The following is a 23,245-nucleotide window of genomic DNA, read 5'->3' on the forward strand; positions in this document are numbered from 1 at the left end:
GACCATAGGTCGAGGGGCTAAGCTTCGTGGACTGGGGCGGGTGGTACAGGTCTTTCTGTCTTGTTAGAAGTGGTTATGGATGTTTCGCTGTGTGTTGTCAAAGTGTTGGGTGTCCTGATTGCACAGGGCCATAAGTCTGAGACAGTCCGGTGGGTTGTGGGGTTTACGAGGGGGCGCTTGAGTTTAGACAAAGGTTTACTGCTGTGCTGTAAATAATGCAGGTGGCTGGCCGCGGCCTTGGGTGCTGCAGTGGGGCTACAAGTCTTTGAAGCGGCTCCAGTCGGGTCGGGGGAGGCGTGATAACGCAGAGCGGGGCTCTGTTCTCATGTCTTGGCAGCCTTCGCAGGGAGGGAGGGGGATACATCTAGACCTTGTACGCATTCACAAAGGTATCTCCCTCGTGTGTTGCCGAATATAGGTAAAGACATCGCAAACATTTGAATACTTTCTATAATACTTGTTTAAAATCACTTCAAAACATGCATTTAACCTTTGCTGGATGCGTCTCGATTATACCCAGTCCGAGCACCATATTTGTACATTATATTCTAGCAGCTACAGTGTTTTAGTTACATGCATATACATTCGCAGTAAATGAGGTAGTAGTTAGATCAGTGGAGTACATAGAAAACGACCCGCCACTGTACGTGACGGTGGTGGCACATAAGGGGCTTAGACATACACACATTATAAGTGCATTCTCGCGCATCCTTTACATGAGTTCATAGTATAGTTGCATTCGCTTTCTCGTGTATTCTAGCAGCATTAGCTTTAGTTATGGCGCAAAACCATGGGAGGTAGGCTGCCCAGTGATATACGCAACAAACAGATCCCTGGAGCGTTCCTTTATTATTAGTATCCACCTGCAAGGGTGTGAACTCGCCATTGCTTATATCATGGGAGCATGCTTTCTCATTTTAATACATTCTACAGGCATTTGTAATATAGGAGATTTTGTGGAAGAAAGCATACTTCGCAAGAGGTCTTGACATTAATATATACATATATATAAAGACTGTCTGCCATCAGATGACCATTTTGCCGTTCTTCTCATTGCTCAGGCCTGCTGGCCGGGTCATGCTGATAGTGATAGTACACTGCGGAAGGTGAACTGTTACAATGTTAGCGTATTGCGCTAGCTCATGTCCGTCTTGTTCGTGGGAACGTGCTCGCAGCGGATCTGCCAGGGTGCTGCGGCAACAGGGATGTTCTCCAAGGGTGGGGGCCGCGCTACAGTGGGCTGAGCTAACACCATCTTTACCGGGCAAAGAATGGTTTCTGGGCCTAGCTAAATTTGTGTTGTAATCAATACATGTGGGCATTCGATACGTGTGGGCAATGTCTCCAGTGGGTGAGCCCTCCACCACCTGGGCCCGGGTGGCATGAGGGAACGCCCAATGGGCCATAGCCCTCACCTGGGGAAGAAACGCAGGCGAGAGGGGTCTCCTGGACCAGTCCTCCCCTACACAGGCTTTGTCCTGTAAACCACCTTATACAGCCTTTTCCAACAACAAGGTGACTTACTTTGCCCCTTGTTCCATTCGAAGGTTGTATCAGAGTTGCACCTGTCACAGACAATCTGTCTACAAACCTTCTATCCACATCCTCTTCCATGCAAGGAGGAAGAAAAGCTCTATAGGTTCGACCCCATTAGGGCTGTGAGTTTCTGCATCACCAGGATAAAACAATTCAGGTTATAAGACCAGCTGTTCATTGGATGTACAGGCCCAAAAACGGGTCAAGGAATAACAAAGCAAACCATCTCTAGATGGATAGTTGTGTCTGAGTTCTACACCAGAGCAGGTAAGAAAATCCCTGAAGGGTTCAGGGTACATTCTGCTTGAGGTGAGGCAGTTACCTCTGCTCTTTAAAGAAGGGAATCCTGTAAAGGATATCTGTCAGGCAGCAACATGGTCTTTGGTATTCACATTTGCAAAACACTACTGCCTAGACACAGTGTCTGCATATGAGTCTTGTTTCGGCAGGACTGTCCTCCAACAAGTGGTGAGATAACCGCCATGGAGTTCGCTCTTTCCGTCCTTTGTAATGGTCCTATTGCTATGGAAATGTGTCTAAAATGAGGAAGAACAACACATTATTTACCTCTGGTCATGTTCTTTCAACTAGAGTTCCTCCCACTGATTCCTCAACGCCCTCCCAGCCTACCCCACGGTTAAGGATCTCCCTACTACAATTATAGACTCTCCTTTAGCGCTCTAAAGTACATTTTTTGTCTCTAATCCCCAAAGCTGCTGTGCAGTGTGAAAACACGACAACTGAGGTCACAGGGCACCAACAGCGCTATTTGTACCCGCATCGACATCACGTCTGGTCACAGAGACGACAACGGCCATCGACACCAGTGCACACAACACCCCCTGATGGGGGAAAAAGTATCTGAGAGATGTAAAGGAGGATAATACATACCTAAGATGAGGAATCCATGAGAGGAACATCCAGTAGAAAGAACATTACCAGGAGGTAATTTGTTCTTCTTCCCTGCCAATTTTATTAGTACCACCAGAATCCAGACCATGACTCTTGGCTAGCCTCTCTCTATTTCTCTCTCTCTGCTCCCTGGTGTCGGTGGGTGTTGTTTGCTCTCTCCCCCTCTTTATCTCTTTGTTCAACCGGTACCCAGGGAATCCCCTGTTGTCCAGTCTGGTGAATCACAATTGCTGCTGGCAGATCTCAGCCCTCAAGTCTCCTCTCTTAACAAGACTCTGGGTATGTGGAAGCAATTTCAAAATCCCAGAATCTAAGAATTTCACAATGTAGAGGAAAATGTTAGTGGTTCATGACACAGAGGTAATGATGGATGAAAGGCCCTGGGTATCGTCCATGTGCTTGTATGGCTATTAAACTATGGGGAAAAACATTCACATGCAGGGTCCAAGTGTCTTCTATACCGGGTCATAACCTTCAAAGTGATCCCAGAGAGAGCCTATCAGTGATAAACTTTTCCCAAAGAGGCAATAGATCACAATCGAGAATGATGATTATGAGTTTGAGTCACCATGGCATAATAGTCAAATAAGAGATACAATTAACAATGACTGACAACTAAGTAGTGTGTGGACAAACAGCATCTGTCTGATAAACATGTTAATATGAAGCGGCAGAGTACCTTCAAAGAGTCACTTCCGCTTGGACAGGAAATAAGAAGTCTTTCATCTGCAAACTTCAGCCACTGTAGGGGCACAGTGACCAGATTCAGGTCCTGTGTCTATTAATAGGCTAAACTGGGACTGCTTATTTGGTTGTGGTATGGGTTGGAGTTGCTATCCGGATGCCTTCAGCAGGCGGGGCTCGGTCTCCCACAAGTGAGAGCTGTGCCAGGAAGTTCTCCTAGAGATCTTTGTCCTTTGGGGAACCCCTCACGAGGATCTGTTCACCTCCAGTGTGAACAGGAAGTGCAAACTTTTCTGCTCCACAGAATTTACCCTGAGTGGGGCACAGGGGGGCGCTTTGGTGGTGGTCTGGAACTTCCAACTCCTGTGTGCGTTTCCGCTGATTCCCATCATCCCTCAAGTGATTAGGAGGTTTAAGAGGTACAGAGCAACCATGATCATGATAGCCCCAAACTGGGCCAGGAGAATGTGGTAGCCAGACCTTTTGGACGTGGCTTTCTGTCCTCCACATAATCTTCCCCGAGGCCGGACCTTCTGTCTTAGGAGAGGTGGCTGGTTCTTCACCCGAGCGTACCTGCATGCCTGGCTTCTGAAAGGCTGAGGTACAAGGATTGGGACCTTCCGGAAGACGTGATGGAGGTGTTGCTTTCGGCCAGATGGCCAGCAACAAAAGCTCTATACCGCTGCCATTGGAAGAAATTCTGCAGTTGGTGCAGAGCACAGGACGTGGATCCTTCTTTTATGTGACAACTCAAGGGTGTTGTCCTTCCTTCTTCATCTGGCAACACAGGGCCTTCAGGTTGCCACCATTTAGGGCTATTGAGCTTTGCTTTTTATTTTCAAGCGCACGCCAGAACAAGGGTCGTACTTGTGGATCCCCTTGGAGGCGCAATTTTTAAAAGGCCTGACTCTCACTTTCCCTTAGACACCTGTCATGCTACCAGCCTAGGATTTAAAGTTGGCTTCCCCATTTGAGCCATTACATTTATGTCCTCTGAGGCTACTATCTTGGAAGACATCCTTTTTGATCGCCATTTCCTCAGCCCAGAGAGTACGCAAATTGCAGGCTTTGTCCTGTAAACCACCTTATACAGCCTTTTCCAACAACAAGGTGACTTACTTTGCCCCTTGTTCCATTCGAAGGTTGCATCAGAGTTTCACCTGTCACAGACAATCTGTCTACAAACCTTCTATCCACATCCTCTTCCATGCAAGGAGGAAGAAAAGCTCTATAGGTTCGACCCCATTAGGGCTATGAGTTTCTGCATCACCAAGATAAAACAATTCAGGTTATAAAACCAGCTGTTCATTGGATGTACAGGCCCAAAAACGGGTCAAGGAATAACAAAGCAAACCATCTCTAGATGGATAGTTGTGTCTGAGTTCTACACCAGAGCAGGTAAGAAAATCCCTGAAGGGTTCAGGGTACATTCTGCTTGAGGTGAGGCAGTTACCTCTGCTCTTTAAAGAAGGGAATCCTGTAAAGGATATCTGTCAGGCAGCAACATGGTCTTTGGTATTCACATTTGCAAAACACTACTGCCTAGACACAGTGTCTGCATATGAGTCTTGTTTCGTCAGGACTGTCCTCCAACAAGTGGTGAGATAACCGCCATGGAGTTCGCTCTTTCCGTCCTCGGTAATGGTCCTATTGCTATGGAAATGTGTCTAAAATGAGGAAGAACAACACATTATTTACCTCTGGTCATGTTCTTTCAACTAGAGTTCCTCCCACTGATTCCTCAACGCCCTCCCAGCCTACCCCACGGTTAAGGATCTCCCTACTACAATTATAGACTCTCCTTTAGCGCTCTAAAGTACATTTTTTGTCTCTAATCCCAAAAGCTGCTGTGCAGTGTGAAAACACGACAACTGAGGTCACAGGGCACCAACAGCGCTATTTGTACCCGCATCGATATCACGTCTGGTCACAGAGACGACAACGGCCATCGACACCAGTGCACACAACGCCCCCTGATGGGGGAAAAAGTATCTGAGAGATGTAAAGGAGAATAATACATATCTAAGATGAGGAATCCATGAGAGGAACATCCAGTAGAAAGAACATTACCAGGAGGTAATTTGTTCTTCTTCCCTGCCAATTTTATTAGTACCACCAGAATCCAGACCATGACTCTTGGCTAGCCTCTCTCTATTTCTCTCTCTCTGCTCCCTGGTGTCGGTGGGTGTTGTTTGCTCTCTCCCCCTCTCTATCTCTTTGTTCAACCGGTACCCAGGGAATCCCCTGTTGTCCAGGCTGGTGAATCACAATTGCTGCTGGCAGATCTCAGCCCTCAAGTCTCCTCTCTTAACAAGACTCTGGGTATGTGGAAGCAATTTCAAAATCCCAGAATCTAAGAATTTCACAATGTAGAGGAAAATGTTAGTGGTTCATGACACAGAGCTAATGATGGATGAAAGGCCCTGGGTATCCTCCATGTGCTTGTATGGCTATTAAACTATGGGGAAAAACATTCACATGCAGGGTCCAAGTGTCTTCTATACCGGGTCATAACCTTCAAAGTGATCCCAGAGAGAGCCTATCAGTGATAAACTTTTCCCAAAGAGGCAATAGATCACAATCGAGAATGATGATTATGAGTTTGAGTCACCATGGCATAATAGTCAAATAAGAGATACAATTAACAATGACTGACAACTAAGTAGTGTGTGGACAAACAGCATCTATCTGATAAACATGTTAATATGAAGCGGCAGAGTACCTTCAAAGAGTCACTTCCGCTTGGACAGGAAATAAGAAGTCTTTCATCTGCAAACTTCAGCCACTGTAGGGGCACAGTGACCAGATTCAGGTCCTGTGTCTATTAGTAGGCTAAACTGGGACTGCTTATTTGGTTGTGGTATGGGTTGGAGTTGCTATCCCATAAGGTGTGCTGGCAGATAATTGTCCCCTCTCAGTGGTCGGAGTGTGCGAAAAGCGGTTGTGAAACTATGTTACCTGATGGCCTGCCCCGACTCGCCACAAACCCCATCGCAACAACCCGTCTAACACGCACTACAAAACCCCATACCTAGCCCCGCCTTTCCTCCATTCCACCCCACCACTGTGTAAAGGCTGAAAGAAACACATTGGAGGAAAATGCATTTTAAACAGCCACCATCACCTATATTCATTGCCCCCCACAGCATGCAGCTTTATTCACCCTTCCCTTTTTAATCACCGACCATTCGCACCTCTTAAAGAGCATGCTGTAGATTAAAGCCACCCCTCCCACCATACCATTAACTGCATGAAAAGCTGTGCCTGTAGTATTTTCATGTTAGGTTGCTTAAATGCAAAAGAACAATTCTGATTACTGTGGGAGCAGGGCTACAATGGGGCTTGGGAATGGGATTTGTCCCAAGTAGGCCACTGAAAAAATAGCAGCAATACAATTGCTTACCGTCGTGTGTGTGGGGAGCTGATCCAGCAAGTGCCAAGTTGGAATCCCCAGTAAGGTGAAAGCAAAACAAACGTGCCTGCTGTTTCAGTTTCAAGAGCATAGAAGTGTAAGGTACTCTACCTACACTTTTATTTAAAAAAAAAAACATTCTAGAAAGGTTTCTTCTTTAAAATTATAGGAACAGTGAAACTTAATTTAAAAAAAAGTAGAGGAGCACCGCCACAACCGCTCCCGCCCACTTGGACCACTGTTCCCTTTATATTTTGGTTGTTTAGGGAAAGTACAAAGATTCTGACTGTGTCTAGGGGGATCCTCAGTAGGTCTTTTCTGAATGGGTATTGGTGGTCATAAGAAGGGCTCGACCAGTTTAGCCCAAACCTTTTATTTGTACTAGCTTAAATCCAGACCAAAGTATCCTACTGACCATTTCTCCCATACTTAAAAATATCCAAACCCGGGGCGCTGTTGTGCAGCCAAACAAGATGGCCGTCTAAACGTGACGCTCTGTCTACGTTAGAAATCCTGACTTAGAATATCCGTCGCCGAATACAGCAACGCGATTCTGAAGCGCAGGTGAGGTGATGCATGCTGCGGTGCACTTGCCCTCCAAAATTTAATAGAAACCGCAAACAATAGCGTCTGATACTGCGCCTGCAAGAAGAGTCAGAGTCAGAGCTCGAGGAACGCGTGCCCGGCCCGTGAGGGGGAGGGACCAGCAGCTGCCTAGGATACTGTGAAGCCGTAATAGTAATCAGCAGCCAAACAGAGTGAGCCCTGCAGCTGAAATAAGTCAGACAACAGAAGCGAGATAAAGTGCCTAAGCGAACCTTAACATAACTGAAACACACATACTGCTTCCAAATTGGTACCAACTCGTCGCCGTCCAAGTCAGATTTCGGGACTCGGAAACCGAATTATTGACTGGGCCTTGCACCACCGAGTGCCGGTTGACACACCGCCAGCTAAACCTCCACACTGATCAGTGAAATCACTGATGAATGGAAATCCGATGTCGTCCTGTTGGGATTGATCGAAACAACAAGCCGTAGCTGTCGCTCCGTGCACAACAACCACGGATGAAATAATACAAAGTAAAGTCATCTCCGGAGCATGAATTTACTAAACTACGAGAATTTCACCGAGCAAGTATCCCGCAAAGGCAATGTTTGAAACGCGGTATGTCAGAGCCCCCTGCCAATACCCACAATAGAAATCCATAGCCCCATGCTAAAGTAGGGCCTTACAGAAAATAAACAACTTTGAATCCTGCAACTCTGCGTAAACACTCCTGATGACCCAGACAGAGGTGGGGCACGCTTACGGTTTCAACAATCAATCCTAAACTGGTGCAGCAACTATGCACCCAACAACACCCCATATGTTATTCACACCCGGTTCAGACCGGCAGAGCTGCCTGAGGCTACCAAGGGCTTGCACAGCCACCACAACATCAAGACACTAGAGGGCAGTCAGAGCGATAACTATACACCCATTGAACCTACGCCTACAACAACCAGGTGCACACCCCGAAGACCTTGCACAAGATCAGACAAAGGTCCTACATGGCATACAGCAAGATTGACGCCAATTCAGAAAATAAACGGCTCTTAGGTAACAATAAGTTCAGCCAATAAGTATTAAAAAGTGTAATTCTGCTAACCTATCGAAATCAAGTGTGGGGGCACACAACACCATGACAAAAGTTGCGAATAAGAAAAAGGGCCCCATGGACTCCTTCACGAGCCCCAGATCCTCCACATCCGAAACCCCCCCGCCCACCAACAGTCTGTCAACAGAGGTGGGGGAGGAGGGTACACAAGATGATAAACTATTGCAAACGATGCAAAATGACTTCATGGCCATCAACATCAAACTTGACGACATTGTCGACACGATTGGGTCCCTAAAGGCAACGGTAGAGAAAGAAAGTGGCCGCATCATGGAAGCAGAAACTCAAATTAGTAGAAACGAAGACATGCTTACTAGCATCAGTCCAAACAGAACTTAAGAAAATGATGAATATATGTGAAGATCTAGAATCGAGATCAAGGCGTAATAATATCCGTGTAGTGGGGATCCCGGAGTCAACATGCAAGGGCCCCATGGAGGCATTAATGGAGCACCTCCTGAAAACAATATTTGACCCCTCCAAACTCTCCTCGTAGTTCATAGTGGAGAGAGCACACCGGTCTCCCACCCCCCCCCCCCGCATCCTAGGGTGCCTCTAAGAACTATAATCACTAGAGTGTTGAACTACAGGGACATGGACACAATCCAGGGAAAATGGTATGCTACACTTCGAATCTAACATACATATCTACCCTGACTTTGCTGCAAGTGTGCAAGCACAAAGAAGATCGTATGTTACAGTCAAGCGCCGCCTACGAGCCCGGAAAATACTGTACTCCCTTATGTTTGCACCCAAATTGAGGATTCAGCATGGGGGTAGGGCCAATTTCTTTGAAGATCATGCACAAGCATTATCCTATGTGGAGGCATCAATACCCCCACCTACACGACAGCCAAACTTGGAGCCGAATAGACCGCAGGATAACGAAGTAAACTAAGTAAATGATAATGACTTAATGGGACAGCCAACACCAAACCAGCAAAACTGTGTTAGACTATGCTGTGACAGCGATAAGCTGATATGCTGATCTGGGGTACGTCGAGCCGGACAGACGGTACAGGCTACCAATATAGGTTATGTACAAATGTTTAAGGTGGATGCATCATCGAGTTGGGGCAGATGGTGGGTATGGGGGTTGGAAAGGTGGGGGAGACTGGGTTACAGAGTTGTTAAATGTTCAAGCAATCTGGGCCAACATTGACCCGGAAAATGCGAGAGGGAAAGTTGGAAAAGGGAGCAGTAAATGGCTTGCTAGACAGGGGAAACAAGACTTGATCTGTAGCTGATTAGAAATAAATCCTTCTGAGATAGGGGCCGCAATGTTTAGATATGGCTGACCACCTAAAATTCATTTTGTGTAATATAAGGAGGCTAAATAACCAGATAAAACTAAGGAAGATTTGGGCATACCTTGAACGCCACACACCAAATATAATAATGCTCCAAGAGACACATGCACTAGACGTAATGCATAGGCAACGATGGGGGAAAATAGATTCTACACAAACTATTCATCTCAGGCAAGGGGAGTTATTATGCTTATAGATAAGAATATTGATTCTAGAACTGGATTAACACACTTAGACCCCGAGGGTAGGTATGCCATAGTTTCTGGCACCATTAATAATAAGGCCATCACCCTAGTAAACACATATGGTCCCAACACTGACGACCCAGCGTTCTATGTAAAAATGGCACTGCTGATAGGACAATGTTCTGATGTCCCAAAAGTGTGGGGAAGGGACTTCAACGCGATACTAGACGTCACCAGGGATAGATCAAGCACTAGACAGAGAAACTCAACCAATGCCACCCTCACTATAAAACAGATAATGACACAATATGGCCTATTAGACATATGGAGAATAGAACACCCTAAAACGGCAGAATATAATTAATACTCCACAGTACACAATACCCATTCCAGAATCTATTTGTGGATCCTATCAGAAACAATAGCTGGTGATATATGTGAGACTACAATACTACCACGCACCTGGTCATACCACTCACCAGTGGTACTAAAAGTAAAGAAAATGCGCACAACCAGACCCAAACCGCAATAGAGAATGGCTCCATCAGCATTAATGGATGACCAACTAGTGGAGACACTTAGAATAGATATAGAAGCAATCTAAAAGGAAAACGAGGGCTCAGTAAAGAGTTATTCAGTAATATGGTAGACTTTTAAAGTTTGGTTTAGAGGAGTAATGATAGCATCCGGCATCCTGAAGGCCACAAGAAAGGAACTCAGCAAGACAGAATTAGACCTGAGAGGTCTTGAAAATGAGAATGGTAAAACGCAGGACAGAGTATTACTGGGTCCCATTAAAACTAACAGGCAAAAATTCTGCGAATTGGCTGAACGGGAAACTCGATTCATGGTAAGAAAAGTGCTGGCCAGACGAAATGGCGAAGGGGAAACACCCGGCCGCCTACTGGCAGGAATAATCAAAGGGGAACGGGAGAATAATCACATTAATGGTATCACGAAGCCAAATGGAGATGCCACTAATAATCCAGATGAAATAAATAATTTGTTCAGGGAATGCTATCAGAAACTCTACGCTAACAGTGACACAGTGACCTTGGAGGAGGTAGTGGGATACCTGGGGGAACTAAACTTCCAACACTGGACCGTGAGGCCAGCGATAGGTTGAGTAACCCAGTAACAGTGGAGGAAATAACTGAAGCCATAACCGCACTTTCTTCTAGTAAAGCCCCATTCCAGATGGCATAGGCATCGAGCTCTATAAAACATACGAAAGACATATTAGCTCCCAAACGGTTTAAAGTGTGTAAGGGGGCGTGTCAATCGGGTGCACTTCTGCCCTCACTAACCGAAGCTGTTATCACAGTCCTGGCAAAACCGGAGAGGCCCCCAAACGAAATGTCCTCATACGGCCCACTCTCCCTGATTAATGCAGACGCAAACATTTTTGCCAAAACCCTGGCTAATAAGTTATTGCCCCACATGTCCGACCTGGTCCACCCTGACCAGTGCGGTTTCATACCAGGCAGATCAACTGCCCTAAATCTACAAATATTGTTTGGTACATTGGCTCAGATAAACCCTACGATTGCAGCAGCGATGATACTAGATGCTGGAAAGGCTTTTGATTCCGTGTCATGGAATTTCCTTTTTGGGGTTCTAAAATGCATGGGACTAGAATAGAGAATTTACAGATTTGTTAAGCTACTGTACAGTAACCCCCAAGCCAAGATACTGACCAACAGGAACTACGATCCAACTGGCTAGGGGCACCAGGCAGGGATGCCAATTTTCACCCCTGCTCTTTGCGTCTTTGCTTTGACAATAAAACCTTCCATCAGTATGTTACGAGAATTTCATAATCACGGGATACATATATGGGGCCCACCGCAAATAATATCGCTATATGCTGCCGATACTCTTATATATCTGAGGCATCCAGCTGAAAACATAACCCCGATTCTGGATGAAATCAATAAATTCACATTACACTATCAACACAAGAAAATCAGAACTGTTCCCCTTAAACGACACCATTGCCAGGCCAGCCCAGCTACATGGAATGAAATGGGGTGAAGAAACGGTAAAATACCTCGGAGTAAAGGTGGCATGCTCATGCCAATTACTATATGAACATAATTATGCGGAATACCTGAACACGCTTGAAAACAAACTAAACCTTTGGACGAAATTCCCAATATCATTATACGGGAGAGTCACATTACTAAAAATGATAGTGGTCCCAAACTTCTATATTTTTTTAATATCCATATTTGGCCCGGGCGACAATTCTTCAATACACTACGTGAACTGGCGATGGGGTTCGTATGGTGCGGCACACTGCGTGCATTAGATGGGAATCCCCAACCAAGCCAAATAAAAGAGGACGACTATCTGCTCCTGATTTCGAGCTATATTATCTAGCGGCCAAAGCACATTATGTCGGATACTGGTACAGCCCGGACAATAACTGCCAGTCATGACACCCCCGTGGGAGGCAGACTATCTCAGCATCTGAAAGAATGGTGAGACATTACTTCGGATGCTTTGGCATTAGAACCATAGTCCAAGGTTACTGCCTTCCCTTCATTCAGAGACCTCAGAACCATCCACCGGTGAGCCATTCTTTGAAGGTTCCAGATCCTTTCCTTGTGCAGGAAATGTTGACCCTGCTAGAGAAAGGTGCTATAGAGCCGTACCTGTAGCGAAGAGGAACAAACGGGTAGACTTAAGGCAATGGGAGAGAACCTTGAAAGGGCCGTAGAAGCCTTTCAAAGGAATAAGCAGAGTCACAATAAATTTGCTGATCTCAAGCGTGGATCAGCTCCAGTTTATCAAGTAGGAGAATTGGCATGGCTGTCCACTAGGAATCTTGCCCTGAAAGGAAAGAACAAGTTCAGTCCACGTTTTATTGGTCCATTTGAAACTGAGCAAGTTATCTCTCCAGTTTCAGTGAAGTTAAGGTTGCAGCAAGGTCTTAAGTAGCAACCCAGTTTCCACGTTAATCTTCTGAAACCTTGTAGAGAGGGAACTAGATTGCAAGAGGTAGTGGACCCTGTGATATCAGAGCGTGCTGGACATGAGGATGAAGTACAGGCTCTACTGGACTCAAGGGTGGTGTGTGGATGGTTACTGTATCTGGTGAATTGGAAGGGGTACGGTCCAAAAGGGAGATCATGGGAGTTAGCTGACGACGTTCATGCCCAGAGGTTGGTCAGTAGATTCCATCAACTCAGGCCCAAGATGCCAAGATGCCAGGCCGCAGGGGCTGGAGGGTGGGGGGAGTACGGTCAGGTTCCCATTGAGCATTTGGGCTAAGAGAAGGGTCTGGGTACACAAGGCGCAAGAGAGGTTCAGGGGTCAAAGTTTGTTGTTGAGTATGAGGTGACTGGCAAACATTTTTTTTTCCTTAACAATTAGCTATGTAGGAGGCTAGTGTAGTCCATAATCAAGATGGTGGGGATGACTTTCAATGTTGATTGGCTGAAGAGTGACAGTGAGGTAGTTTGGAATCTTGAAAAAGATTCTAAACTGCCTTTCATTCAAGCCTTGAACAGAGAGGTCACAGCAACCAGAGATCCAGAGAAAATGTGTGAAAAGCAGAGGAAATTCTTGTGGGAGTAACTAAAGAGCAAGTATTCAGCAAGACTCCAGAAGATACCCGCAGGACAAAGATAAGTGCTGGCATTCAATTGTATATTTATTATTCAAAGTGTTAATAGTTAACAAGTTTTAATGGCAATCGTTCTTTAATGACTCTAAGTTTAACTGTAGAAAGTACTTATTTAGCCTTTAGAAGAAGTAATGGGTTACTTAAAGTTAAGTGTTACGGGCGGCGCACGGTTTCAGGAGCGCACGAGGATGTGGCACACAGCTTTCCCTGGAATTGCTTGCAAGCGAAGAAAGGGAATCGTCGCAAGCGGTTTTGAGTAAGGGACCCTGCAGCGTGCATGTGCATGTGGCACATGAGCCGGAAAGAACAAGAATTGGATCAGCTGCGAAAGGCATCTAGTTTGGGCCATGCGGTGATAGCTTAAAACAGACACCAAGACAAAACAAGTTTTGAAGCACGGGTGCAGCGGTAGGCGAAAAAGATGCTAAGAGTGTAAATCCAAACACGGCCAAATTAATCCTTCAGAATAAAGAAATCCTGTGACACAGTTCAGAAAAATTAAAGAAGTGAGCATCCAAGCTTTAGGCAGAGGCAGTCAGTTAAAGGAGGGGGGAGGCACAAATATTACAGAGAGAGTAGAAGGTTCAGAAAGACGATGTAATCATTTAATGTATTTAATTACAGGTCTTTCAGTCACCAGCAAGAGTCCAGAAGATTAGAGGGCTACCTGCAGAGACTTGTTTTTTGTTTCATCCCTTCCCTTTTACCCCCCCCCTCCTGGGTGGCCAACTCAGCAATTATAATTTAAAGATTGTGGCGAAGGCCACACTAAGGGGTCTTATGGATTCATCATCTGCCCCCACAGGAATAGTGAGCTGGGACCTTATAGCCTAGAGTTTGAAAGGAGAGTCAGCCAACTTCAAATCATATACCCCATAAGGATGTCCCTCCTGTACTGGCATGTGTGATGACTATCTCCACTGTATCGCTGTCAGAGTTTGCTTGCCGTTCCCTCCTTTACGAAGAACAGCTGAGCTTGCAGTCATGCTGTGCATCCCAATCTATACACTGGTTGCTTCTCTCCACAGCCTACTGCTGTGATTGTAATCTCTGTATATGGATTGCCCATGCCTGAGCCAATCTCATTCATCAAAATCTGTCTCAATCCTGAGAGTTAGGGGTTTATTAGTGACCCTGATGAAAGAATTGGCAGTGGGGTAGGAGACAATGGTGGAATCCCCCTTATACCTCCTCCGACGCCACCATCACATAGCGGGTGACTTTCACTGGCCCCCAGGGTCCCTCTGCCCCAATTCCTGTCCTCCCCAATTGCATACCATTGTAGTCCTTAAAGAAGGGCTTTACTTTTGGGCCTGCTTGAGACATCATCATGCTTCTAAAATGTTTGGAGTTGTAAATACGGCCTCCGATCAAGCGGAGAGCACTATTTTTATCTTCCTTGTTTGCATACTGTATGTGAAATTAAGTAATCTGCTATACAGAAAGAACTACTTGCATTCAAAAAGGCTTATTCAAGAGGGGAGCTTGAGTCGCTTGGAGGTATTTTCATCTTGATATATGCACTGATTGATGTAGAAATAGCTGTCAAATTTGGTGGAGTGACATCTTTTGCCCAATATGATCTGACCTAAAAACCTAAAGGCAGATGCTTTGTCAAACACACCGTTTCTAATATTAGAGACCTGCCCCTCCCCTGGATGGACCAAACCTTATCCTGTTGAGTTTTAACAGACTTGCATAACCTATTCCTCAGTCTAAGACTCCACAAAACACTTGCATTAATGTAACACCCATGAAGAGGGTCGCCCCTTCTAGATATGTAGAAGTGTTGAAACTTCCACTCGCAGCAAATGGAAACAAAATTTAGCAGAAAACCTGGCCTCCTCCTTCTCAGAGAAAACCTCCTATATCCAACAGAATATCATGAACAAATCCAGATCCAATGGCTCACATCTCCATGAGGTGCGTACTACGGGTCCTTCTCCTCCTTTGGGCACATCACCATTGGGGAACCTGTGAAAACGTTTGCCAAGATGAATCCATCCTTCTTCTGAGGTCACCATGCTATAGGGTACAGGGCCTCAGGCCCCAGGGTCCCAGCACCAAGTAGGGGACTTCATCACATCCCCCTCCCCCTCCTTGGACAAACCCCACTCCTGTCAACAATGCAAGGAACCTGAGAATCATCTTTGACCATCAACCCTACCTCTCACATCAAATTCAGGATCTCATCAAAAAATTGCTTGATACTGTGGGGGTTGGGTGGAATATGTTTCTCAAACCAGCCAAGGCCTGCGTGTGCTACCTTCCTGTGAGGTGATCACCTGGCTGTATAAAAGGAAGAGGCCAGTAAGGAAGTTGCATCTTCTCGTTAACTCTCCGCCCTGATGCTGCTGCTGTGATGTATTGCTGGAACCCTGTTGTTGTGGGCCATAATCACAAACTGGAGAACTTTTACAAACAGGAACTTACATCTGCATGGTGCTTTTTCCCCTTATAGGAGTCTCATCCGTCATCTACTTCTTTTCATGTGCGTATAAGTATAGGTTGCACAGTTGGTCAGGGAAAGATCACCGATCATCCAAGTCAAAAAGCGTTGTGGAGCAGGTTGGCTTCTTGATCCTGGCAATGAGGGAGGGGCTAATTTTGCACAGCTTGCCACACTATGAACTGTTCGAACTTAATAAATGACGCGCAGAAATATCCCAGCTAAATAGACATTCAATTCAGAGAATCGTCTCTGTTTAAATGATATTCGATTGCAGAATGTTCCATTTTCTTACATTTTTAACACCGCCTCCAAAGGAGTTACTACCTGACTAAGTGTGAAATATAGATAAGGTGATCTTAGAGGTAGGGTGATCTTATTAACCGAAAGTGGATGTAGACAGTGTGTATGCAGCTATTCCGTTTCCTAGGATTTGGGAACTCTGTACAAAACACTTGTAAAATAAGCCTACGCTGTAATAGAAAATGTCTTGCTCCAGATGAGAAACTTATAAAAGAGTTTTTCTATTTGGAAAGCTTACAGCTGCCGTCAGGAGGGATGGGTTGGGAAAGGCAACAGCAAACCCTCATTAAGCTTGCTGCAATGACAAATAGAGGTCATTAAATGGGACCCACAAAAGATCGTAATACTCAAGGTTATCTGTAATCTACAGCCAGTTCTTGTACAATAGTTTGGTGCCACTTTTGCAATTCCTTAGAAAAGTACTTATTGTTGCTTGTCGACTGCAATAAGGGCTCTTTAGGACCACGTTATTTGTGCACTGGGAATTTGCAGGTGCAGGGACCGTAGGCCCAGTATGTAGATGATGGGCGACCTCAAGAATTGGAGCCTTAGGACCAAGTCAATTCATTGAAGCACATTATGCCAGAATGACCCCAGAAACCGTAAGACACAGTGACCAAAGTGCATGCTTGTACCACATTGCTACCCTACACACAAGACCACTAAAAACATACACACTGCAACCAAACAGCCTTCCACTAAGGTACAGCACACAATATCTGGCCAGATACATTCCTAACTAGCGTCCATCACTTTGAGCCTAGACCAGTGGTAGATTTGTGATATGCAAGGTTTGAGTGTCAGCTCTCATATCTGTTGGCATAGGTAATTCAACATGGTGGAACCCAGCTCAGATATGAACATTACAGGTAAATAATATTGTTTTCTGACTTTTTAACATTTTTGTTCCCAGCCCCTTGTAATACAATAGTTTTTTGGTATGTAGTGCAGAGACGTTAACAAAAATGTTACTTTCATTCAAATTCTTTCATTTGTGATTAGGAAATATTTCCCTGGAGAAGAGCAAATGGAAGAAGCCATGCTCATGGCTCCAGGATCAAGGTTGGGAGGACATCATCCGGCTGGCGGAATTGTTCCCAGAGCTGTTTGGCTCTCTTCCTGAAGAAGTGGAGAAACATGAACCTGTATGGAAAGCTGTAAGTGTTTGGCACTGTCCCTTTTGACCTACAGCTGCGTGTCTGGTAAATATTCAATATTCAAGCAATATTTGTCTATGGAGGTAGCAATCACAGGTAGGTATCAAGAGGGGCCAGGGCCAGGGTTTCCTGAAGCAAGGCTGTGTACCTTATACAGTAATCTGGTCAATGCTTAACTTGGAGTGTCCTCCACCATCCAAGAAATTTGGCGCGGAAAAGTGACTAGAGGTCTGAGATCATTCAAGGGGCAATATCGCTTTGCTGTTTTGTAGGACCAACAGCATGGCTCTGTGAACCTAATCCCTAACTCCTTCTCCACCTCCTCCATCTCGTGATACCAGCACCATTGCCATCTGGCCACAGAATCAGAAGCTTTCCTTATCATAATGTTTACAACGTGGACAATTATTAGCGAAATAGAACCTACAGCTAAAAATATCGGAAGTTTAAAAAGTTGACATGAAAATTCCTGAGTTCCCAAAATCATGAACTGTTTTAGAACTGAATGGTATGAATGAAGTATGAATGAATGACTTTATTATAATGTTTTTTACTGAAATAGATTTGTAATAAACCAAAATGTTCCCCTTTTTTTTACATTTAAATCAGAATGAAATTAAATTAATGATTTAATAATTTCAGTTCTAGTCTAGACCTCCCCATTTTTTCTTTGAATTATTCTGAACCACTGGCACTGCTCTGGGCAACCTTCTACACCACCGTTTTTTAGCCTGTCTGCGCCATTGCAAAAGGGGTTCCGCCAGATGCAAATCAGTTTGGTACTGGCACCAATGGGAGCATGCCAGCCCGAACTGCTAGGCTAGGTCCCCTCTGCATGAAAACATAAGCAACCCCAGACATATTACGGCCTTGTTGGGCCTCATCAGTGAGGTGCAGCTTGGTTCTATATGGCATAACGTGTAAAGGAACCCACGTCTGGGCATACCCTCTCTCGCATGGGGAGACAAACTATAACCAAAAATGTGAAAGGTAGAAGGTTTTGAATTAATCTGAACCACTGGCACTGCTCTGGGCAACATTCCACACTACTTACCATTGCAATAGGGGTCCAGCCATATGCAAATCAGTCGAGTACTGCCACCAATGGGAATTCATATTGTAACAAGCAGCCTTTGTGTATAGCCACATGCAATTTATATAGCCAAGGTGGTAGTTCGGTGACACACTTTCTGGCTGATCGGCAAAGCATTTCGTCCAGCACTGTATAGTTCACAGATTGAGTTTCCAGTTACTGTGATTATTAATATTTCTGCAGAAACAAAAGAAATGTCATGAAATAAGCACATAATATTTCAATCCTGAAAAAAAGTAGATCTTGGTTACAGCCAACGTAAACAAGGAGGGTGAAATGCATCACAGTGTCTCTGTGGGGCAATCAATCTATTTTTACTCTACTGAATTTTGTCATTTGAAACACATTATATGGGAGTTAATTTAAAGCTCTGTAACTGAGAGAAAATAGCATGCATTCAATAATGCAGACTTTAGGAACATCCCTAAAAATAACAAACCTAAAATGAACGTGGACGGATACTGCAGCGTGATAGTGGGTGTTGCCCTGTCTGATCCCTTGACCTAAAGTGGTATTGAAGTCATAAGGGCCATTAGACCATGGAAGTGGCAGCAGATGCATTAGATACACAATAATAACATATAATAAAATAAAAAAACCTGTGACCTGCGATTATTGCTACTTAGGGCTTATTAGCAAATCATGAGCCTGTGCACCTACACATCCGTTTGAGCGCCTGGCTTGCTAGATTCACCAGCCCCTACAATGTATCATTTACTTCCCACTTGCTATGTCTCCCATGAAGTTTTCACTACTTGAGATCCCCACGCAGGGCCTCAGGTGCCACAAAATCAAAAAAGCAACTGTCTGCTTGATGTATGTGCCAAAAACATATCAATCAGTCTCTACACACCAAAAAGGTATCTTCTGGCTCCGGATTACATTATTGTTTCTCATCTTCAATTTTATCCGTGGACTATCCCCTTAATACTACAAAGTAAAATATATTGCTACCTGACAAGAAGACCCCCTCCACTCATGCTACTCCAACCTCCATCCCATCCCATCTTCCAGATGCAGGTGTTGTGGAGACGGACACTTCTCTGTTTCGGGCCCCGCCTCTGGAACTTGCTTCTGCAGTCTCTTAGAGCCATTGATTCCCTCTTATGATTTAGAGTAGCCATCAAAACCTTTAATTTCTAATTAACCTGAATGTCTCAACTAGGCCCCTCACCAACCTTCCCCTTTTTTCAGTTTGTCTCCGTCCATCCTACTCCTGCTAGCACAATGAGACAATTTTGTTTGCGGTGTGCACTATACAGAGGAATATTAAATAAATCAATAAAAGGTAATGCCTACATGTTCACACATTCAACTGGAGTACCAGATTCCCTGAGTAAACACTTTGCCGAGGTGACTATGTGTCTGGAAAGCCACCAGTCTTTCTGAGAGTTCAGGGGAATTACAGTAAAATACTGAAAGCATCCTCTCACAAATGGGACATTTGAATTTATACAGAAGCTTCATGTCGATAAACTATGGCTGTGCCCAAGTGATAGTAACCAGAGGATGTAACATCAAATGAGGAACCTAACTCAGCAGAGAGGACCAAGGGGACGCAAAAGCCACAAATGCTGCCTGGAAGTCATAAAGATAGATTCAAGATGGGTTCTTCCATTATATCACCTATTGTGTACTCACACTTGCTCTGGCCCTAAGAAGAATATGTACAACTTGGTCATATTTTCTTTCTCTTCCCCCATCACCACGAATAGGTCTTATGTCTTGGTGGCAAACAGGCACTTACAGTATCTGGGATTAAGAGGTACCCTGCATTTCTTTCTATCCTTTTGCTGGGTCTTTCTTGGCTGCTACTGATTTATTAGGACATTGTGTTGGTCCATCTGGGCTTGTACTATACTTGGTACCACCATCCTGTTACCTTGAGCACTTTGGGGAGCAACCTCCAGATAAATAGCCCTGTAGTGGGTAACCTCAACTGGTTGCTTCCTAGACCCGCAGGTATAATCTGAGGCATTTGCAGCACTGTTTGACTCCTCAAAATCAAGGTGCTGGGGACTCCCTCACCCTTTCCTCCACTCGTTACTTGGTCTTGCCTGGCCTCCTCTTGTTTCTCTCTTTCTCCTCTCTAGCTCCTTAAGGCCCAAAACCCTTGTTTTTTCCTTTTCACGTCTTTGTCGTTCTACCAAACGCTTCCTTCTCTCTTCCCCGTCTTCCACTGTTGCACTCCCCTTCTCTGCTTCACTCATGCTTATCTCATTCCCCTTCTTGCCTCTTCTTCTCTGTTCTCCCTCTTTACTTGCTCCAGTCTTCTCTCTCTACTGTCTGCTCTGCTCCTCTGTCTCTCCTTTGTACCACCTCTGCCCTTATTTCTCCCCTGTCTGCCCACTTTTATCCTTTCTCTCTCCTTCCAACCTCCTTCTCTTTCTCTCTCAACGCCTCCTGTAGTTCTTTCTCTCCTTCCCGCCTCCTCTTCTCTTCCATTCTCTCTCCTCCACTCCTTTCCCTTCTCTTCCATTCCACCATCTCCAGTTTTTTCTGTATTTGGAGCCTTTTCAATTTTCTCTGTATTCTCAGTCTTTTCCATTCTTCTCCTTTTTCTTACCTTCCAACCACCTCTGATCTCATCACTCTTCTCTCTGACCTTCTTGCCTCACCACCACTCAACTATTCTGAAACTCAATAACTCTTAAATCCTGCCCTCCCCTCTATAGGTCCCCAGAATTTGATTTTGTAACGGTAATCAGCTGTGTGCCTAGAGTGAATTTATTTGCTGATTGGCTATAGCCTATGAGAACTACATATTCTTTTTCTGTCTTGGGTTTGCCAACAGACTGCCACATTGTACCACTAGCCAAGGTCACAGTCTGCATGTGCCTTCTTGGAATCATTGTGTGTGCCTACTGGCGTTACTGCAGCACACTGTTTGTGTCAGTGCTTCTTTTGATTTGAGCCTTTGCAAGATACTAGTGTGATTCTTGTGCTGAGATGCTAAGCATCCTGCAAAAAGATGTGTGAGGGGTCAGCAGATCTCCTCGATAGCAGTGTGTGTTAACTGCAGTTGTTTTGACCTTGCTGTATGGTTTGCAGGTGCGAATCAGTGAGCATGTTTTCCTTTCTCTCAAGTTCTCTAGGTTTGCTGCAGTGCACTTACGTTTTCCAAGTATGACAGATTCACATGTCATAGGCTGACAGATGGGGCTAGAGAAGCCCTAGGGGCTGGGTGCCACAGCCCATTGTGTGAGTAAGGGCCCAGAGGAGAAAAGGGGTGGGACCACAAGGTTCTCTAGCCCATTAGCAGTCAGTGAAGCATCATGGCAGTGGTAAAACCCAGGTGCCTCAAGGTCCAAAATAGGGACGTTCGAATAGGGAGGCCTATCCGGGCATATAATGCTGCAGCCAAGACCTGGGAGTCCAGGGAGTCCCGGGAGTCCATGGCCGATTGAAGGGGGAACACTCTTTTGGCTAAAGTTCAGGGGAAAGCTAGTGAGGAGCAGGAGACTTAAATCCATCCTTGGCTCACCTTTTTTTCTCATAAAAGGTGACTAGACCTCATGAACTTACAGATAAGTAACAGGCTTATATTTCCTTAGACTAGCCAATAGAGCCCAAGATATACTGATCGCCTTGTTATTCTCTGCCTCCCCAGGGAAATTATCAACTATCAGGTATACTAAAGTTTGTGTTTTAAAATGTTCTGTGGCCAAGTCCCCTGCCTAACGCTGGGTCCTTCTACTGGGTTACCTAAACGGGCCGGACACCTCTTCAAGATAGAGGATGAAAGTCTGGAGTAGGTACAAGGAGGATTCCCTGTTCTCCTCCACTTTTCCCATGTTCTCCTCCACCTATCCCCAGTTATAGGGCATAGGACAATCATGGGGCACTTATCCCACGTTATAGGGCATGGGACAATCACAGGGCACTTATCTCCTGTCACAGGGCATGGGATAACCCACACATTCATTTGTGAGCTCCTGACCCAAGCCCATATCTGAAAAATAACCCTACATCATCTGGGATGATGACGGTATGATATGTTTTGAGTCTCTGAAGCCAAAGTTTATGCTACATAATAGGGAAACGGGGAGATATAGATTGTTGAGAGATTTGATTTCTGAGAGAGTATTAATGCTTACTGACCCTTTGCTACAAAGACCAGAAAGGTGTAGTTTTATTGTAGTTGTGCCTCGTACAGTGTCTAGTTATTTGAGGTTGTTCCCGGTAGAAGAGAAATTTAGATCTTCATGGAATGCTCTTCGACTTATGTGGTGTGCTGAACTGGGTGGAGATATTTCTATGCAGGATTGGGAGGTTCTATGGAAGGTTCCAGTTAGGATGAAAATTGATCTACATTTACGATATATTCAACAGAGGATTTTGGAGTGTCTGTTTTGGACTCCAGTTAAAATGCACAGATTTGCCTTAAGGGAGGATAGTATGTGTTGGAGTTGTTCTACGGAGCAAGGCACTTTGCTTCACATGTTATGGAATTGTTCGAGGGTTAAAGGTTTTTGGAGTGAGGTTTTGGATAGATTTGATTTGGTCGGGAACATCTCTTTTCCAAGGACACCATCATCAGTTATTTTGAAATCACCAGTGGGCACTCCTCACTTTAGCTATGCGACTCTGTGTTGGGCTAATAAGGTGTTTTTGGTGGCGCCTCGTCAAATTTTACGCCTCTGGAAGACGAGAAAGAAACCAAGTATTGATGAATGGTTATCGCAGGTGCAGTTGCTCTCAAGATTTGAGAGGATTAAGTATTATGCTTTACATAAAGAAGAATTTTATAAGGAACAGTGGGAGGCGTTTAATGAACTCTATGTGTGAATTAAGTGCTGATGGGCAATGGTTTTTGTTTCAGAGTGGTTAATTTACTATTGTGTTCTTTTTATTGTGTTTGCCTTGTGTTGTGTGGTTGTGTGTTTGTGTTTTTTTTTTTTAATTTTTTTTTT

At 44.9% G+C, this 23,245-nt stretch overlaps 1 protein-coding gene across 1 annotated transcript in view; it reads left to right on the forward strand.

Moving 5' to 3' along the window:
* The window catches only part of DNAH10 (dynein axonemal heavy chain 10), a 2,725,177-nt gene that overhangs the window by 2,449,889 nt on the left and 252,043 nt on the right, over positions 1 to 23,245 (forward strand). Inside the window, exon 67 of the mRNA XM_069619694.1 lies at positions 17,085 to 17,239. Coding sequence (XP_069475795.1) covers positions 17,085 to 17,239 — 155 coding nt within the window. The remainder of the gene's footprint in view (positions 1 to 17,084; positions 17,240 to 23,245) is intronic.

This window comes from Ambystoma mexicanum, chromosome 10 (assembly GCF_040938575.1).
Source record: "Ambystoma mexicanum isolate Mex_15411 chromosome 10, UKY_AmexF1_1, whole genome shotgun sequence".
Lineage (NCBI taxonomy): Eukaryota > Metazoa > Chordata > Amphibia > Caudata > Ambystomatidae > Ambystoma > Ambystoma mexicanum.